Below are 20797 nucleotides of genomic sequence, written 5' to 3' on the forward strand. Positions count from 1 at the left end.
AGATGCACAAGCTAAAGCTGATTTGGCCAATTATCCTGTAAAGTTCTGGTGCAAGGCATTTATGAGAGCCGAAGTTAAATGTGATTCTGTAGATAACAACATGTGTGAAGCATTTAATGGAACAATTGGCAAGGCAAGAAGCAAACCAATAGTCAAGATGTTAGAAGATATAAGAGTTGCTACCATGACAAGGATTGCAAGATGTAGGAAAGTGGTAGAGAAATGGCCCGGTAACTTTGGACCTAGAATAATGAAAAAGCTAGATGTGAACATAGTTGAAAGTATAGGTTGGCATGTTGACTTCAACGGGGATGATGGGTATGAGATCAAGAAGGGAAGACAACAATTCAAAGTGAAGCTGGAAAGGAGAACATGCTCATGTAGATCTTGGGTTCTAGCAGGTATACCTTGTGCCCATGCATTGTGTGCCATATTTGATAAAGGCCAATATCCAGAACAGTACATTCATGAATGTTACTCCAAGAATGTTTACAAGAACATTTACAGTCGCACTATCCAACCACTTAATGGTGACATAAGCTGGCCTAGGACTAATAGTGAAGAAATATTAGCCCCTTTACCAAGGCCAATGACTGGTAGGCCAAAGAAAAAAAGAACCCGTGAACCTAATGAACCTCCAGTTGGAAAAATTTCAAGGCAAGGTCGAATTATGACACGTTCCATTTGTAAACAAAAGGGACACCAAAAGAAAGTTTGTCCTGCTAAGAGTTCTATACCAGCTTCTGGTTTTGCTTCAGTTGCTAGTTCTGCATCAGTTTCTGGTTCTGCTTCAGTTGCGGGTTCAACTTCAGCTTCAGGTTCCGGTTCTAGGACAACTAAAAATAGAAAAAGGTTTGGTGGCTTTGGTGTGTACATCAACCCAAACAGTGGAGCACAAATATTAAATGTAAGTGAATCATAATGTTAAATTAATATAGTTTTAGATGTTTTAATTAGTATGACTAATGTTTTAAGTGTTATGCATTATGTAGCCTGGACAAAGAGGACAACAAGTGCTATCTGTTAGAAGGAATGCAACTGGATTGGGCAATAAGAATAAGTAGTACGTGGAACAATTTAGAATGTTTTGGTTTATATTTGGAAATTGGAATCAGTAGTGGAAAAACTTGTGACCTATTATTTTTGTAATTATATTTTGATCCAACTATAGAAACTTGTGATTACATTGTCAACTATGGAAATCAGTACTGCAGCAACTTTCTGGCAGATTGTAATGATAGGAAGTGCACTGTGAAGGGGATCATCTTTCATTCTAAAAGTATTAACATCTTATATTTCTTATATAAATTGAATATTTACTGTTTTTGGTCCATCTTTTTCATTGTATTAGTTGTATAAAATGAATTTTTATTGTTTTTGGTCTATCTTTTTCACTGAATATAACTGTGTAAAATTGAATATTTTTTCATGAAATTTATCCTGCTTGTAAATTGGAGAGAAGATATCGACGACGGTGGAATATTACATCTGCTAGAGTTAGTTGTTTTGTAAAGAAGAAGACAAAAGATGGAAATGAAAGGAAATAAAAAAAATGCCAAGTCATCTTTCAAAAAAATGTCAAGTCATCTTCCACGTCACACATGCAACCTGCTAGATGGGATGTTAACCTGCTATCAGGTCAAATTGCACATATTTGAGGGGTTGCACTTTTTTTTACGTTCAGGGACCTAATTGCACTTTCACGTTACGTTCAGAGGCCAATTTGGACCTTATTCCTTTTGTTTTTAATTATAGTATAGATTATTTGTCTACTGAATCAAATAATGAACTTTTAGTATATTAAAATGAACATTTATCCACTTTCAAAAAAAAAAAAAAATGAACATTTATCCTTAATCAACAATATAATTTGTCTAACCCAATTAATAGCTTAAGTGACACATGAGCTTTTTTTATGGGAGAATTTTGAGATAACGCAGGTTGGATTCCTATAAGTGATAATTCCCCTTGAGTTAACTAACAGGGATTAGTCCATCGGATGGACTGGGACCCTTTTAACCTTAATCAATGCTACTAACCCTAATAATAATACCGGCAATTAATTACATAGTATTAGGTACACCAAAATCTAGTACTATGTATGCACTTGTCTTTTTTTTTTTTTTTTTTTTTTAGGAAAATAGTTTTTCTACATACATTTTAATGGATATTCCATCAGATGTGGTTAGAAAACATATATCATATCTACATCTACATCTACATCTACATCTACGCTACAATTCTAATAAGAGCCAATAATGTTAGGCCCTTAACTGGAACAAAAAAATATGGGTGGTATTGTTTCTTAAAATGAATGGTTCATATTATTTTAATTTTAGTATTTTTTTAAATGATTTTTCTTATTTACCCTCTATTATATTATTTTCTTCCCTTAAATAACCTAAATACCGTTAGTATAAACTTTAGTAACGGAATATTCTGTTAACTATTTATTATTTTTAACTTACTCATTAATTTCTATAAGAAAGGTCTTAGGTTCGAACCCCATCCCAAGTAGAGTTGACATAATTGTTAAACATATACTACGAATATGTTAAAATGCATTAAAAAATATATAATATAAAATTTAATATAAATTAATTTTGATCAAATAATTAGTCTGACTAAATACATAATATTCAAAGTTAAACATCAAAGTTTATAAATCAAGAACTTTAAAAATCCTTTGATTTTTATGCAATTAAAAAAAATTAGGTTAATTTTTTTTCTTCGTTAAATTATATTAATCTTCTTTTGATTATTTAGATCAGAACAAAATTAATGTTTCAATTATACTTTTGCATTATTAGTATGATTTAGGTCGTTATAGTATTACTATTTTTTGTATGTATTTTTATAATGGTACAATTGTACATTACTTTACAAATATTATATTATTATTTTTTTATCGGACAAAATTGTTCTTACATCATTGTCATACCTGCGCGACCCCTAACTACAAAGTTGTTGATCATAAATATAATTACACCTGGACTCTAAAACGGTAGGACCATTTTCCAAAGAATTGACAATGTTGACATCCCACTAGCTCCAATTAAACAAGTTTACACATCAGAGTTTTATCAATGCATGAAAACTTCTAAAGAAATTTGTAAGTTAATTTTTACTATATGATTATAACAATATCTATTGTAACTATATATTTTGAATTATTTATTATCATCATGTATTGACAGGAATTGTAACAATTGTCATTGACAAACTCTCAAAACAATTTGTCTCAGCAACGAATGTAAATTAAAAAAAATCAATGATTTCATTATTGTTGATGAAAAGTATGTACGCCACTTTATTACTCTTATTAAATTAAATAAATTAGTAGCTACAATAAAAAAACAAGACATACGCATTTAATTAATTTAGAATTAGATGTCTATAATGCCTTTATTTTAAAAAATTATTCATTATAAAAAAATTTAAAAAGAGATAATTTCATTAGTTATATTATGTTTGTTTTCTACAATTCAAAGATTCATTACCTTCAAATTTATTAATTTATTATATTCATTACATTGTTCATTGTCTTCTAGCTTTTTACATTATCTTGTAATTAAACATCAAAGTTATAATACAAAATATGTTATATATATTTATTTACCAAGTATTTTATACAAATATAATAAATATTAATATTTTGTTAAATACTTTCACATGATAACTTATGACACACATCTCACAATGCATGAAACATGTAGGGGAAAAACTGCCACTACCAAATATCAATAGGTGCTTGTAAGATAAAGAGTTAATAGTACAACTAAGATCCCATCATATACAGGCAAATCTAAAGCTTCCTACACCATAATCTCATTGCACGATGTATCCATCTTGCTACCACCAGTAACCAAATTGAACATGACACACTACCAATAAAAAAAAAAAAAAACAAAAATGAGGACATGTACTGAAGATGAAAACGATGACAATGCTACCCAAAAGAGAATTAAGAAGAATTAAAAAAATTTAAACAAAAAATAGCATTTATTTCGAGTATCGATTTAGACTAATTAAGTATTTAGTACTTTAAATGACCGATTTAAATAAACAAATTCGATATTTATTTACCTATGCATGAACATATCTGATATAATATTGTATTGATATACTTTGAAATACTTATTTAAAAATAACCATTGGGTATTATTCCATTCGTGCAAAACGCGTAAAAAAACTAGTTTCGTGAGACATCTCTTTTAATCTGTAAATAATTACAAATAATGATCATCACTTTTTGTTTTATAAGAATCATCAATGTATTTAATAATTTGTGATATATATGGTATCAAATTAAAGACTTATATTTGTTTGGACTATTGAGTTTATCAATAAGTACAACAAATTCTGTTCCCTAATGCATCATTTACTACAAAATTTGTGTTAGAAATAATGCTAGGTACCAAATTGAAACCAAATAGAATTAAATTAATTAGCACATTATTATTAGTAAAAATGTAATTAGTTTTACTTGCCCAGTTAATAAATATAAATGAGTAATAAATATTGAAACCAAATATAATTCTTTGATGACATGACATGCTAACATATCAACAAAAAAAAAAAAAACAAAAACAAAAACAAAAACAAAAACAAAAAAAAAAACAAATTAAAATTTCACTACAGGCAGAATGTGCTATTTAACTATTGCTCAATTAATAAATGAGTAATAAATATAAAAATGTCAATATATTTGTGTAATCACAAAGATAAAATTAGTTAAAAAATGAACAAACTAAATAATTAATTTCATTACTCCGTATACAATAAATTACTATGTAGAAAGAGGCAGACCAATTACCTAGCTAGCTAGGAAGATATTAAAGAATATAATGTGTACTGGCAGATCAGAGAGCATACAGATAGATCAGAGCATGTGCATGAAGTTGGGTTCCCTAATTATGGCATGAAAATGATGAAATTAAATGGCACACACTCATTTGTCGACTAAAGAAGACAGAAACACTCCATATGGAACGTGATTGGGTGAGAGGGTGGGGGATAATGTAACTCAAATCCAATTGTTGGTTATATGTATGACTCTACAATCCAATAGAGTTAAAACATAATTTAATCTTCGACAATAATTGGTTTTCTTGATTTAGTTCTAATTATCTTTTCGTGTTTAATTGGGGTCTTTGGCTTCAATGATTTTATCTAATTAAGTCCTCAGTTGTTAGAATCAATGACTAAATCGAGAAAACAAATACTATAGTCGATGATTAAATTGAGTATTAATTACTATAGTCGATGACTAATTTAGGCAAAACGACTATATATAGTCGAAGACTGAATTGGATATTAATAGAGGAAAATTACCAAGTTGCAGTTATAAATGACTCAATTAGGTAAAATCATTGAAGTTGAGAACCCAATTAAACACAAAAAGAAATCCATGACTAAATTGAAAAAAAAAAAAAAAAAAAAAAACTACTATAGTTGAGGACTAAATTAGGTACTATCTTTCATAAATATGGTAACAAATTAAATCAACCAGACTATTATTTACATAGATAGGATTGTATGTCTTCGGTTAATTTAGGAAACTAAGTACTAAAATTTGTTAATTGATTACAAATTTATTGGGTGAGTTCCAAACATGGTACAATCCTTCATAAATATGGTAAGAAATCAATCAAATTATTATTTCCATAAATAGGAAATTGTACGTGACCTAAAATTCTGAGGCTAGGATGACAACGAGAATAATGAGTTGGCCGATGACAATCATGGAACCCGATTCTCACCCATCACCAATAATTTCACTTTCTCTTGTGTTAAAGTCTTAATGAATGAGTAAATTGTAAAATATGTTCTGTAATAAATTTATACAATATCTTAATTCTTTGATAGATTTGGACCTATGTACTATGGTTGCTAGTGAAACAAACTACAAACTTCATTGTAAATTGATTAATTAATCGAGATAAATCATCAAGATTAGTGTATAATGATATTGATTTTAAAAAAAAAATGTTTGGAAGGGTATAATGATATTGATGGTTTATGTTTTCACGTGACGAGATTTGGAAATTGAGGACAATAACCAAATGCACATGGGTCGTCAATGACAAGATTCCACATGCATTTACTGCTTGCTTTGCGATGGAAATCATCATATCGCTAATTTCTTATATTTATTGGATCACCGACCGCCGTCGGCTGATGTTGGTGATTCCGGCGGCAACTGGACATTCATTCATCCTTAATAATTCAATCTAAATTTTAATTGTAATAAATACTTTAAAATAAATTGAATTAGTTATTGGTCTTGCAGTGCAGTGTTTACTCCTTCCTTTCATCCTTTAATTTTGTGTCTCAAGACTGTTAAGTTAAAACTCTGACTGATAATATAACCTTGATTCAATTGGTACAAGCGATGCATCTTTTCTTTTTGGTCAATAATTCAAGCATTAATTTGACATCTATCAAATCCTGATTTGACATCTTTAAGTTGATTATATATGACAGACATTGAATATTCATATAAGTTCTGCGTTCGGGAATTGAAATTTCCAAAGCAAGAAATCGGCGTATCTGGATGGGATCGATAACCGAGTGGTGAAATACGCAAGATTCTGACTTTACAACGCAGAAATTATCCAAATGATTTTGAAATAATAGTAATAATTGAAAAAAGTTGAAAAGAGATGGCGCTTTCGAGAAGGATCATTCCACGTCACTGCTTCATAATAATAAATTATTATTATTATTATTATTATTATTATTATTATTATTATTATTATTATTATTAGAGTTAATTTCACTTTTGATCCTATAACTATTGGGGTCTTGTTAATTTCAATTCATGACTTTCAAAACTGTCAGTTTAGTACTTTATCTATTCAATTTTTATCAATTTTGATCACTTCAACCAAATTGGCTCACAAGAAAATATTAATAGGTAAAATAATAAGGGTATTTATAGAAGAAAGAAAAAGTAAAGTAAAAAGATTAAAATACTCTCTTTAATTTACCTATAATATTTTCAGGTGAATTTTGGCTTGCAATTTGACCGGAATGACAAAATTTGATAAAAATTGAATAATTAAAGTATTAAATTAACAATTTTGATTCTTAGATCGCAGAATTATTTAACACATAGTTTAGCTTCTACAGCTTTCCAGTATGATACAGCTATGTATTGGAATGTTATCCCACCTGATACTATTTCAGCTTATCTATGAATACAACTCATTGGTTGACCTTCAAAAAAAAAAAATTAACAATTTTGAAAATCATGGATTGGAATTAACAAAATCATAATAGTCATAGGACTAAAAGTGAAATTAAATCATATTATTATTATTATTATTATTATTATTATTATTATTATTATTATTATTATTATTATTATTATTATTATAAGCTTTCCAGCAAACTTTCCAGTTGGGACAACCAAGGAGGCAAGGATCGGTCTGTATTCGGCATTCACGGCAAAAACAGCACAGCAACAAAATGTGATCAATAACAATATAACATGGTCTCCCAATGTCAAATAAAGACAATTGAAAGCTAGTCTCTGTCTCTCCCATTTTTTGTTGATCTGATCATTTTATAAAAGAAACTAGAGATGAGGAGCATTATTTTTTGACAACTGGAACTACGCATCATACATTTGGTGGTGGCCATATCTTCCCAAACAACTCTTCCACCCGCTTTGCCTGATTGCTATACCCTTCCATTCCAGCAGTCAGAAGCTCCACAGCAGCCGGTCCCATAGCTGAGGCGAAGCTATATTGATCCCACGTCACAACCTGATCATAAACAGTGGTAGGATAGATTTAACTTTCACAGGGAGCAACACTTTTTGGTAATTATGCAAGCTACATATTGAGATGATACATTAAGTCCAATAAACAGAGCACCGAGCACCTAAAGAATTACAGAAATAGCGTTTCTTCAGGAACACACATTTTTTGGGACTTGTGTTATAATGTGAGCATAATAGGTCTATAAATTTAGCTGATTTGCACAAACATTAATACCTGAAATACGGTTACGTGGTCCAATGCAATAACGAATTAAAGAAGAGGGAATGGGAAAGTGCTGACCTCCTCTTTGGTAAAGTTATAGGCAGCAGCTGATTGTGGGGACAGCCTTCTTTCAAAAGAGTACTTCTCATCTGGGGGAGTTACAGATTCTTTAAGAGACTGCAATATCTTTAGTGGGGTAACAATGTAATCAACCCTGAAAATGAATTTAAAAAAAAAAAACAAAAAACAAACAAACAAAAAAGGAAAACAGAACTTGAGCATCATTGTGATTGCTTAGAACCACAAGAAATATTCCAAATGGCCAATAAAGGACAATCTTGAATACCCCAGAATGCTATAGACATCCTGCTTGTTCCGAATAGCCGCTGCCATCAACTTCGATTTATGCCCATATTTGTGGATGTAGTTATAAGCTTTTGTCACCTATAATGACATTACAACAACAAATTGGTTACATTAGGTTCAGCCTTCTGCATTGTAGGGATAAGATTGTATATCCCTGGAATACCATGTCACATGGTATCCCAACCAATCAAATTTAACCATTTTAGAGAGAGAAAAGGATTCATTGGTTGAATGATTATTGAATGAGTGAGAAAATATATTAATATTCATTCAGCGAATGAATCCTTTTCTCTTAAATGGTTTAGTTAATTGGACGGGAGACCAAGTAACGTGGTGTCCAGGGATATAAAATCCTATCTCCTGCAAAGTATTCAAAGAAGATAAAAGGTGAATGCATAAAAGAGCAATTTCTTTAGTGCAAATAGCTAGACAGTTCAAATCAAACATAGATTTCCATTTAGGCTCCTCTTGGATGCTTACAATTTGAGTTGCACAAGTTGGAAATCTTTCTTTTACTGGAAAAGAATAACTACAGAAGAATGCAAAGAGCAAAACTGACCAGAGCAGATCCAGGATCTTCTCCTCTTCGAAGTGCACCTTCTACTTCAGAGTCACCAGAATGGTTCCGTGCCCAATCCTGATATTTTTTCAAATAAAAGTACCATTACACCAGACCGGCAAAACATGGAATTTCTTGAAAGAGGCAAGGATTTACCCTCAGCCGACCAACAAAAATCTGAATGACAGAAGCACCAGCTTGAGCAGCTGCTGCAGCCTGACAAAAACTGAAAACCGAATACAAAATTTGTCAATCAAAAATCCCATGCCACTAAGCACTCCAGCATCAAAACAATCCACAAAACAAGGAGAGTACCAGAAATTCACTGTAAAAGATAATGAAATTCTGGTAATGAAACTCTGTGGTGAGCATAATAATATATAAATAATAAATGTTAACTCCAACTATTAACTTTGGCTTTTAGTTGAGACGGAACACACCATTCAATTCTCTGCATTTTCAAAAGTAACAGAAGCAATGGTGAAACAGGAAAAAGAAAGAAAAATATTTAGCTAGTTCACTTTTGGCAAGCATGATAGGCAAGCTACAACAGAAAAGAGTAGCAATCATGGAGGAAATGATAGTCAGTTACAAGCCCAAGTTGCAGTTGCTTCAGTGTTGAGAAAAGTTCCTTTTTGGTCCCCCAAACTATTGGCGTATGGCTACATTTGATACCAGACTTTGAAAATTTCCATTCGTCCCTGGACTTAAAACCTTGGACACTTTTGGCCCTCATTAATGGAAACCACCAAGTTGGCATGGAGAATCTCCATCAGACTTTAAAATGTCCACAGATTATCAAAAGTTCAACACTTTTGGTCCCCAAGCTAGCATTTTAGCTACTACTTGATAAAAAAGAAGTGATGCGATTAAAATAAGTCAATGACCATAATGTAAAAATCATCTGTCCATTATTTAACCCTAAATCCCTAATTAATCCTAAATACATAATTCAACAGCATATCCACTTAATATTTATTGTGATTATGAAGGAAGCTTTCATTACATTTGAACTAAATCAACTAAAAGTTCATCATGAAATATTTAGGGAGTCTATATGTCAATGAATTTTTAGTTGAAAAGATAAATGTGTATGCCAATTGTTATCTCTCAACCAAAAATTCACCATGTAGTATTTAACTAGTCTATAGCTAAGTGTGAAAAATGAATGGAATCAATGGATTGAGTTAGATTTGGGAAGTTAAAATATGGCTCGTGGAATATGGGAACTACCCGGTGTTAAGCCCATTTTTAAATTGATATGGGTGAAGGGCAGGTAAAATTTAGGCTGTCATAAGTTCAGGAAGTCCACATTTGACCCACTTTTCAAGTGACAAGTCTGATAGAGAGGGCATATGAAGACTGAGATGGCTAATGAGTGATGAAGATCACATACAACTGGATAACTACTTCAGTATAGGGGCTCTTGGATCTGGCTGCAATATCAACTGGGACTTGTCAGCAGAGACCTCAATTGGGGAAGAGAAGAAATCAGTGGCATGGTGAGTATTCTGTTTAATTTCCATAGCAGAGAGGTAGAGTCTGATTGTGATCAGACTGCAAAGTTATTCAAAAATGTGAAGGAAAAGAAAAAATATCATAGAACAGGGGACTATAATCCCGAATCAGAGCTGGAAATTCTCAACAGAATATCACATATTTCCGGTTAGGATGCTTTATTTACTATTCCCTCCATTCACAGGACCACCTTCAGAAGAAAACACATAAAAATTGAAATTTGAACAGATTATTTTAGCTTTAATTTCCTCATGATTGCATATATTTCCTTGAAATTTTATGAATTTACAGTAGTTGAGCTTCATCTTCTAAGGAACAAAGCTTGCTTTCAGAAGCTGTAAAATGGAGAAATTCAAAGGACAAAAGGGATTGTTTGGCCCCTATATAGGACCCAAGTAATCCACTTTTTATGTGGGCTAAATACAGGCAACCCCAGCATTTAATCCATATTTTAATGCCAGCCCATCAAATTGTGTGTGGTTCTTGAGCCAGCCTGTAAAATGTGTTTAAATTCCCAGCAACTATAGCAATGAATCTTAGTTGAAAATATACAAGGGTTCACTAGAGTGTTGAATATTTAGTTGAAAAATAATGAAAGTTATAGGATAAATATTAATCAAATACCAAAAAGTAAGTACAAGCTTGGTATAAATATATATATATATATATATATATATATATATATATATATATATATATATATGTATATGTATATATATTAATTTAGGTATTTGGGATCATTTAAGGTTAATAATGCAGAAAAAAAAAAAGCAAAAACAAAACAAAACAAAAAAACCACACTCACACACACACACACTCCTGGGTGAATAATTAGCTTATTTTAACCACATTCCCCCTTTTTTAATCCAATTCAATAGTAGCTAAAAGCATTGCATGAAGACAAAATGTCTAGCTTTTGATAGTCAGATGACAGCAGATGGAACTTATGAAAGCTTGATAGAGATTCTACATCCAAATTAACAAGGATCAAAAGTGTCCAACTTTTTATCGTATGGGGACTACTAATGGAAACATTTTAAGTTTGTTGTCAAAAGTGGCAATGCCCTGATGTCTGGGCACCAGAATAGGTATTTCTAAAGGATGAGAGATGCATTCTATACCTGTAAACGAAAGTCAAATGGGTCTGTATGCCCTCAGCTTCCAGCAACCTTGATGCCTCAATCCCCTAAAAGATGAACAAAGCATTGTCGGAGAAAAGTATAATGCTTTCATGCCACTTGTCTCATGTAAATTAAAGCAAAAATATTTCATTTCTGGCACTTACTTGCCAAGTTGCAGGGATTTTGAACAGCAACCTCTCTGGAGGAATTTCAATCCCATTGTACAACTTCAAGAGGTCATGCACCTGAAATCAAGTAAAGGTTGTTATTTCAATATTGGATACATCTAAACTACCTCTACTTTGCTTAAAATACAGGTAAACCCCTTTTGTTTGCAGTCTCACAAAACCTCCTCTATGACTAAAAATATGAAAAAGCAAAATACCAAAATTTATTTTCCTTTCAAAGATTTATTGCAAATTACAATGTATATTTGAAAGACAATATAATAAAAAGCATTCTCATAGCAAAAAAAAAAAAAAAAATGAAATTATCATACTTAACTAATTTAAATTTAAATAAAATAAAAATAAAAGGGAAGCCCATGCCCCCAGTGTACATGGGAATAGACAGGGTTTGTAATGCCCTGGGCCAAGATGTTAAGAATTTAGGTGAACTACAAATTCACATCAAATAATCACTTCCAAACTGCAATACTGTAACACAACATTGCTATACTCTGCTTCTTAACTATTTGTATTTCCTGTTCTCCAGTCCCACTAGAAAACTCGCTATAGTTTTAGCTCATTTTATGGGCAATGTTAAAAGCAAACAATCAGAGAGAAGGTGAAAGTGCACATTTTTCAGAAAATGTCAAATTATCATGACAGATTTTCTACTATGATGATAGTAGTTTAATGTTGAAACCATTAGTGAAAGAAGCCCACATACCCTCTCTTCTTCCCTGCCTCACGTCGAATTGTATTTTGTGCAACATATTATAAAAAGAGAGTCTCATAGTTCTGACTTCAAAGGGGGAGCCGAGGCCAATTTAGGGCAGCCAAAAATCTACTCCATTGAGATTTTGAGTAAAAACTGACGGTTGATACTAATAGCCAATATAGGAGAAAACTAAGACAGTTAAAGCATGTTGTCACACCTTCTCAAACTCCTAGCCAGTGTGATAATGATAACGCACCAAACAAATGGATTGTTTACTCAAGAAGAAAGGAAAGAAATCAAGAAATAAAAGGAAAGGGGAATCAGTCATCCAATCAAGTAGCAGATTTCCAGAATACAAACAAGGCATGAGTCAAGGGATTGTAGCAGATTTCAGGGATTGCAGCAGATTATCAGGAGAGAATTTTAGGGTGTTTACTTTTATAACATATATATGAGATTATAAATAAAGGAGTTCCCCTTAGTAATAGGCAGGCAGTAGTAATCATAAAATAAGAGCTTCTTACAGCTGGGCAAGACTATTTCTTGCTGGAGGATATTTTATCCTTGTTTCCTGGTTTCTTTTAATTCAATTCTCTGGTTGTTTCTTCCTCACAGCTCTTATCTCTAACAAATTGGTCCGACCTGCCGTGCAATGACCAACACACGAATGGATGCTCGTGTTGACTCATTAGAGAAGAGCCAGGAGGAAATGCATACAGAGATGGAGGTAATGCATTCTGAAATAAAAGATCGTATGGATGGGATAGAAGGTACGCTTGCCAAGATGTCCGAGCTACTCTTTTCACTACATGGGAAAAGGTCAGTAGAATCTAGTGTTTCTCCCGTGGTTGCTGCGGGCGGAAATTCCTCTTCAGATAATATCGATTCCGCACCGGTACCATTGCACCAGGTTCCTTCGGTCATTCCTTCGCTGCAGCCTGGCCGGTTGGAGATTCCAACATTTGATGGCACGGATCCGGTGGGATGGCTAGCACGGGCAGATCAGTACTTTGCCATTCAATGCACCCGTGAGGATTTGAAAGTGCCAACAGCTTTCATCAGTATGGAAGGACCAGCACTTCATTGGCTCCGTTGGCTTCAACAGCAACATCCATCTCTCAGGTGGAGTCAGTTTACAACAGAGCTTTTGGAAGAATTCGGTGGTGAACTTTCCGGGCCTCCGATTGAACAATTAGCCGCGCTTCGCCAAATTGGTACTGTAGACGACTTTGCTAATATATTTAGAGCCCGTGTTGCCCAAATTCCAGGTTTAGCGCCTCAAATTCAGCTAGGGTTGTTCCTCAATGGACTGAAGCCGGCAATCCGTGTGCGCCTCCGACCAAACGATGTGACAGATTTACGTACAGCAATAAGGGTTGCACGTGCTGTGGAACGTGAATTGGAGTTCCTCTCTTCTGGTCGTATTCCGGGACGAGTGGTTGATGAAGATGACAATTCTTATAAGAAGAAGACTTCTGCTGGGATTGGATGGTCTTCTGGGCCTACTAAACATTCTTCAGCCCATTCTTATGTATCTCCTCATCCTACGCCCAAGCCATTATCAAACAACCCTCACCAATCAGAAAAAAATCACACCACTTCATATAATTCCCAAACACGCTCTTTTGTTCCTCCTATTCGAAATTCCAGTATGAATACACCACAGAAGCAGGCTCGCCAATTCTCCCACCGCGAGTATATGGATATGAGAAACAAAGGTCTCTGCTTTCGTTGTCAGCAACCCTACAGTCCGATGCATGTATGTCCGAATAAGTCTCTACGAACTCTCATTGCAGCAGAAGATGAGGGGGATGATGTAGGTGAAGAACCATCCGAATTGGAACGCATCGACTCAGAGCACTTGCAACCAGATACAGTGCAATATTCATTTTTGGACCTTCCATTGACAGCCCTTGGAGGAATCAATGGCCCAAAAACCATGAAGTTTAGAGGCCAAGTTGCAAGTACAGAGGTCATCATTATGGTGGACAGCGGTGCTAGCCACAACTTCATCTCTCATAATTTATCTACCAAGTTGCAGTATCCATTGGAACCCACACAACAATTTGGAGTCAAGTTAGGGGATGGTCGTCGGGTTGAATCCAAAGGCAAATATTCACAGTTACCAGTTAATTTGGGTCCTGTCACAATGACATTGGATTGTTTTGTCTTCCCATTAGGAGGTGTTGATATGATCCTTGGAGTCGCATGGCTAGAAACTCTGGGCAATATCAAAGCAAATTGGGCAAGAATGACTATGACTTTCAAAGTTGGGGATCGCCTTATACAGCTTAGTGGGGACCCGTCTTTATCTCGACTCCCTGTCTCTGTCAATGCATTGGAGAACCCAAGCGATGTTGATTTCAGTTGTATATTGTGGGAGATTACTACTCTGCCTTCATCGAACAATGAGGATATAGAGATTTCTAATTCCCAACACTCTCAACTTCGTAATTTATTGCAGCAGCACTGCCAAGTTTTCGGTGATCCGCAGGGTTTACCTCCTTCTCGGGCTAATGATCATCAGATTGTTTTGAAGACAGGAACAACTCCAATAAGTGTTAAGCCTTACCGCTATGGTCATCATCAGAAAGATGAAATAGAACGAATGGTTGGTGAAATGCTTGCAGCAGGAATTATTCAACCTAGTTCCAGTCCATTTTCTAGCCCGGTGTTATTGGTGAAAAAGAAAGACGGTAGTTGGCGATTTTGCGTCGACTACCGAGAGCTCAATAAGGTAACGGTAGCAAACAAATACCCAATTCCAGTCATACAGGAAATGCTAGATGAACTTCATGGTGCTCGATACTTCTCCAAAATTGATCTCCGTTCCGGGTACCATCAGATTAAGGTTGCTACACAAGATGTGGCTAAAACTGCTTTCCGAACGCACTCCGGGCACTATGAATTTTTGGTAATGCCATTTGGATTGACAAATGCACCAGCCACCTTTCAAGCAATTATGAATGACATCTTCCGTCCCCTCCTTCGACAATTTGTGTTGGTATTTTTCGACGATATACTAATATATAGCACTACTTGGAAGCATCACCTGAATCATCTGTCAAGGGTGCTGGGAATACTATCTGCCCACCGGTTTAAAGCAAATGAAAAGAAATGCCAATTTGGTCGGACGACAGTGGAATACTTGGGGCACATTGTTTCACAATATGGGGTGGCTATGGATCCAGCAAAAATATCCTGCGTGCTGCGTTGGCCTCAACCTAAATCCACAAAGGCTGTTCGGGGATTCTTGGGTCTCACAGGCTACTACCGTCGCTTCATACAAAACTATGGGAATATAGCTCAGCCGTTAACTGCACTTCTCAAGAAGGATATGGCAGACAAATTTCATTGGCCCAATAAGGCGCAAATTGCCTTTGATGCGTTGAAGGCTGCTATGACTTCTGCACCAGTCCTAGCAACACCAGATTTTTCACAAACCTTCATTATTGAGTGCGATGCTTCAGGGACAGGTGTGGGTGCTGTTCTTATGCAAGAAACACGTCCGATAGCATACTTTAGCAAGGCCCTCTCGGGTCGAACCTTGGCAAAATCAGCTTATGAGAAGGAACTGATGGCACTAGTCTTAGCCATTCAACATTGGAGACCATATCTTGGCGGAAGAAAGTTTGTGGTTCGCACTGATCATAGTAGTTTACGCCACCTCATGCAACAACGAGTTACCACCCCATCACAACAAAATTGGGTAGCCAAGCTAATGGGTTATGACTTTGGGATCGCTTACAAGCCTGGCAAAACAAACAAGGCGGCTGATGCTTTATCCCGACAACATGAAGAGTTAGAGTTATCGGCAGTATCCTTACCTTTTTGGTTAGATTGCGATGTCCTTGAGGCTGAAATTTCACGGGATACCAATTTAAAACTCATTAGGGATCGATTGGAGCAAGACCCCACTAGTCAGCCACCATTTCAGCTTGTTAATGGGCGGTTGTTTTACAAAGGGCGCATTGTCATACCAGCTACCTCGCCATGGATACCAAAACTATTGGAGGAATTCCATTCTACACCTACAGGAGGTCACTCGGGGGCTTATCGCACTTACCGTAGACTGGCTGCAAGTGTATACTGGCAAGGAATGATGAGACGTGTCCAGCAGTTTGTCGCAGAATGCCTCAGTTGCCAGAAAAATAAGTATGACACCTTGGCCCCTGCTGGCTTACTCCATCCGTTACCTATACCATCAGCAACTTGGGAAGATATTGCTATGGATTTCATCACCGGACTACCTCGATCAAATGGGCTGGATTGCATATGGGTGATAATAGATCGCTTCACTAAATATGCCCATTTTGTGGGGCTACGACACCCGTTCACCGCCAAATCACTTGCTGACATCTTTATGAAGGAGATTGTTCGCCTACACGGAGTACCACGATCCATAGTAAGTGATCGAGACTCGGTATTCTTAAGCAATTTCTGGAAGGAATCCTTTGCCAAGCTCGGAACTAAGCTGCGAATGAGCAGTGCTTACCATCCGCAAACAGATGGCCAGACCGAGGTCCTTAATCGTTGTCTAGAACAATATTTGCGATGCTTTGCTTCTGAACAACCCAAACAATGGGGACGATATCTTCATTGGGCCGAGTATTGGTACAATACTTCGTTTCAAGGGGCTGTTGGGATGTCACCTTTTCTTGCCGTATATGGGCGACCCCCTCCGACTTTGCATCAGTACTTACCAGGAGAATTCAAGGTAGCAGCAGTGGCTGAGGAACACATTGATAGAAATGAGCTTCTAAGACAACTCCATCACAATTTGGGGCAAGCACAAAGCCGTATGACAAAGGCGGCAAATACTAAACGACGCGATATGCAGTTCGAAGAAGGTGACAATGTCTTACTAAACCTTCGGCCGCATCGCCAATCATCAGTACAACGTCGCATATACCAGAAACTCGCTCCAAGGTACTATGGGCCATACACTATTGAGAAGAAACTAAGTGCAGTGGCTTACAAGCTAGCACTACCAACTTCAGCCAGAATACATCCCGTGTTTCATGTGTCACAACTTAGGCGTGTCACGGGCCACCACCCTGCAATCACTGAACTTCCAGCAGACATGGCAGTAGAAGACCAAGGGTATATTCCTAAGGATATTCTAGGTACTCGACTCCACAATGGGGTACCACAAGTTTTGGTGCAATGGGAAAATCTGCCCCAGGATGACGCGACTTGGATGGATAGTTCAGATTTTCACGGTCAATTTCCTAACTCTAGCCTTGGGGACAAGGCTACTTTAGGAGCGGGTGGCAATGATAACGCACCAAACAAATGGATTGTTTACTCAAGAAGAAAGGAAAGAAATCAAGAAATAAAAGGAAAGGGGAATCAGTCATCCAATCAAGTAGCAGATTTCCAGAATACAAACAAGGCATGAGTCAAGGGATTGTAGCAGATTTCAGGGATTGCAGCAGATTATCAGGAGAGAATTTTAGGGTGTTTACTTTTATAACATATATATGAGATTATAAATAAAGGAGTTCCCCTTAGTAATAGGCAGGCAGTAGTAATCATAAAATAAGAGCTTCTTACAGCTGGGCAAGACTATTTCTTGCTGGAGGATATTTTATCCTTGTTTCCTGGTTTCTTTTAATTCAATTCTCTGGTTGTTTCTTCCTCACAGCTCTTATCTCTAACAGATAACTAGTAGAAAGCTCACAAAACAAAAGTTTTTATTGTTTTAGATGCACATTCACCATATCTCACTAATGCTCACACACAGATCATGCACAATTTAAAATTATAAATCATTTCAACCATTTGTTCTGATCCTTCCACTGCATATAGGCACAAACAAGTTCTAGAAAGACTGAGACCACATACATCTAGATATGAGTTTATTCAGGTGATGCAAGATACACAAGGATCAGCTAAGGCAATAAAACTGATATTTGAAACAAATTTTCACCTTTAGAACAATGCCATGCGTGTCATATGCAAGACGAGCATCAACTTCAGTAGAAACACGACCAGGCACAAGTTTTGCTAGATCACCACCAACATTGACCAATGCCTGTATTTTCAAAAGTTTCATTAAAATTATGTGTATACAACCCCATGTATATGATAATCATTATACAGAGCATATTTCATTTCAATTTGCAAAAAGTCCAACCTTGTTAAAGAAACAAGACATTCGTGCATCCTTGTCCTCCAACCCATAACACTCCTGATCTGCTAAAGCAGTGTCCACAGCACTCTGCATCCAATTTTATATCCACATAGCATTTAAAGAATTAGCATCCATGTTGTGGTGAAATTTCAAAATTTTTATCTGGTCAATGAGAGTGCATGTCAACTATATAAACCAATGCTTCACAATTCTTTTACAAAACCATGTGCACATTAATATATAATTTTTTTTGATACATCTGGCCAATGAGTGTATAACTGCAAGGATTTGATAGCTATTTTGATTAGTAGATTAGCACCTTGAATTTGGTATCAGGAAGGCTGCAGATGCCTAAGAGTAGAGATGAGCTAACAGTAGCAGCAGTTGGTGGGAACCTGTAAACGGAAGTTTATATATTGTAATCCAGTATCAGATCAATAAACTGCTAAATTAAACAATCAAAAATTTAAACAGCATTAATCGATTTCCTAAAAGGCAAAAATGTATTTAGAAACTAGAAAGAGGCGAATTGTACTTCTCGAAATCATCGAAAACTACAGTATCTGGAACGATCTCACTGTAATTCGTGACCGCATCCAATTCAGTAGTCAAACCTGGTAACATGAAATACCGGCAACAATTACTACATGCATCCAAACTAAAATAAACTACAAATACGAGTAAAAAAATAATGTTCATAAATTTTCGAATCTGATCATATTATCAACAATCAGATACAGATAGAGCGAACCTGTGTCCAGTGAAGAAGAGAATCCAGCAGAAGCTCGGATGACAGGAAAGCATGGCTTCGAATTGAAGGAGAGACTCGGTTTCGTAGACTGAGCTGCGAATTTCAGTTTCCTCTCCTGCTCGATATCGTTTCGCCGCGGTCAAAGATACCAATTCAATGCGTATACAAATATAAGGAAAACATACAAACAATGTAAACACTAAACAGAGAAGAGAGATACCTGAGAAGCTGAAGAGGAGCGGGAGGAGGAGAAAGCATAGGAGAGTGGAGAGTGCAATGTAGTCGACATTTTCAATGCGGATATTGAGTGAACTAGCAGAGTAATGAACAAACTAGATTGGAGTTTTTATACAGTTATTATCCCCTAATAAATATGTCCTAACTTGGTTTATTATGTCTGTTTTATTGTAATTGGTACCCGTTGGCCCTGAGCTCCTAACCAATGAATATATATACTAATTTTTTTATGTGATTTGCATAAATGAGGTAATGTTCAATGATTATTTGTTTATTTGAATTGGTAATTTAAAGTATATAAATGGAAAAATTGTAAAAAATGTCCATCTATAATATGTCAATCAATGTCACCCCTGAATTATGAGTGGTGTAAATGTTGCCCCTCAATTATTAAAATGGTGCACATATAACCCCTCCCGTAATAGACCTGTGGTTCCCCATCGCTGTCCATCGTGGGTACTTCGAATCGAGGGAGGGAAAAAACAACTAAATTACATATTTACTTCGACTTAACGTTGTCGTACACTAACGGGGAACCACATGTCCGTTACGGGACGGGCTATATGTGCACCGTTTTGATAATTGGGGGGCAACATTTACACCACTCATAATTCAGGAGTGACATTGATAATTGGCATGTTATAGAGGGGCAATTTTTACAATTTTCCCTATATAAATTTAAGATAATATATGAGAAATTGATTATAATTGTCACTAAAGTAAATGTTTGCAATTTTGTAATAAGGCTAGTCTAAATACTTAGTATTAAAGTGATAGTCTAAATAAATATTACTTTTGGTTTAAATTTCTCTAATTCTTCTTAATTCTCTTTTGGGTAGCATTGCCATTGTTTTCATCTTCATTATATGTCCTTTTTTTTTTTTAATTGATAGTGTGTCATGTGCAATTAGGTTACTAGTGGCCAGGGTTGTAAAAATCCTGTCTAGGCACCGAGTAATAGGCGCCTAGGCGCTAGGCGCCCCTAGGCTGTGGCGATTTCCCCCCTAGGCTCCCGCCTAGGAGACCGGCCGCCTAGCGCCTAACTCGTCCGATTACGCCGAGTTAACTCGTCAATTTCTGTGTGTGTGTGTGTGTGTGTGTGTGTAATATGACATATATGCACTTACACACGTGCACTGTTTTCTTTTTTTCAGTTAGCCGCCTAGGCGACCGCCTAGGCCGTCTAGACGCTAGGCGCTACTCTACCACCCGACTAGCGCCTAGCGCCTATTGCAA

At 35.7% G+C, this 20797-nt stretch overlaps 1 protein-coding gene across 1 annotated transcript; it reads right to left on the bottom strand.

Annotated features, from left to right (window-relative positions):
• Nucleotides 1–7407: 7407 nt before the first annotated feature.
• LOC109166943 (transaldolase) lies at nt 7408–19661 on the bottom strand. The gene is made up of 13 exons (XM_019315846.1): nt 19545–19661; nt 19325–19439; nt 19109–19187; nt 18893–18968; nt 18577–18660; nt 18370–18474; nt 11720–11800; nt 11556–11620; nt 9073–9142; nt 8917–8994; nt 8338–8435; nt 8070–8205; nt 7408–7772 (listed from the first exon to the last, which is right to left on the bottom strand). Exons 1-13 carry the CDS (start codon nt 19611–19613, stop codon nt 7626–7628), a joined length of 1203 nt encoding a protein of 400 aa, XP_019171391.1. The 5' UTR covers nt 19614–19661; the 3' UTR covers nt 7408–7625.
• Between the last annotated feature and the right edge of the window lie 1136 nt (nt 19662–20797).

The sequence above is a fragment of the Ipomoea nil genome, unplaced genomic scaffold, assembly GCF_001879475.1.
Source record: "Ipomoea nil cultivar Tokyo-kokei standard unplaced genomic scaffold, Asagao_1.1 scaffold3130, whole genome shotgun sequence".
In the NCBI taxonomy this organism is placed as follows: Eukaryota; Viridiplantae; Streptophyta; class Magnoliopsida; order Solanales; family Convolvulaceae; genus Ipomoea; species Ipomoea nil.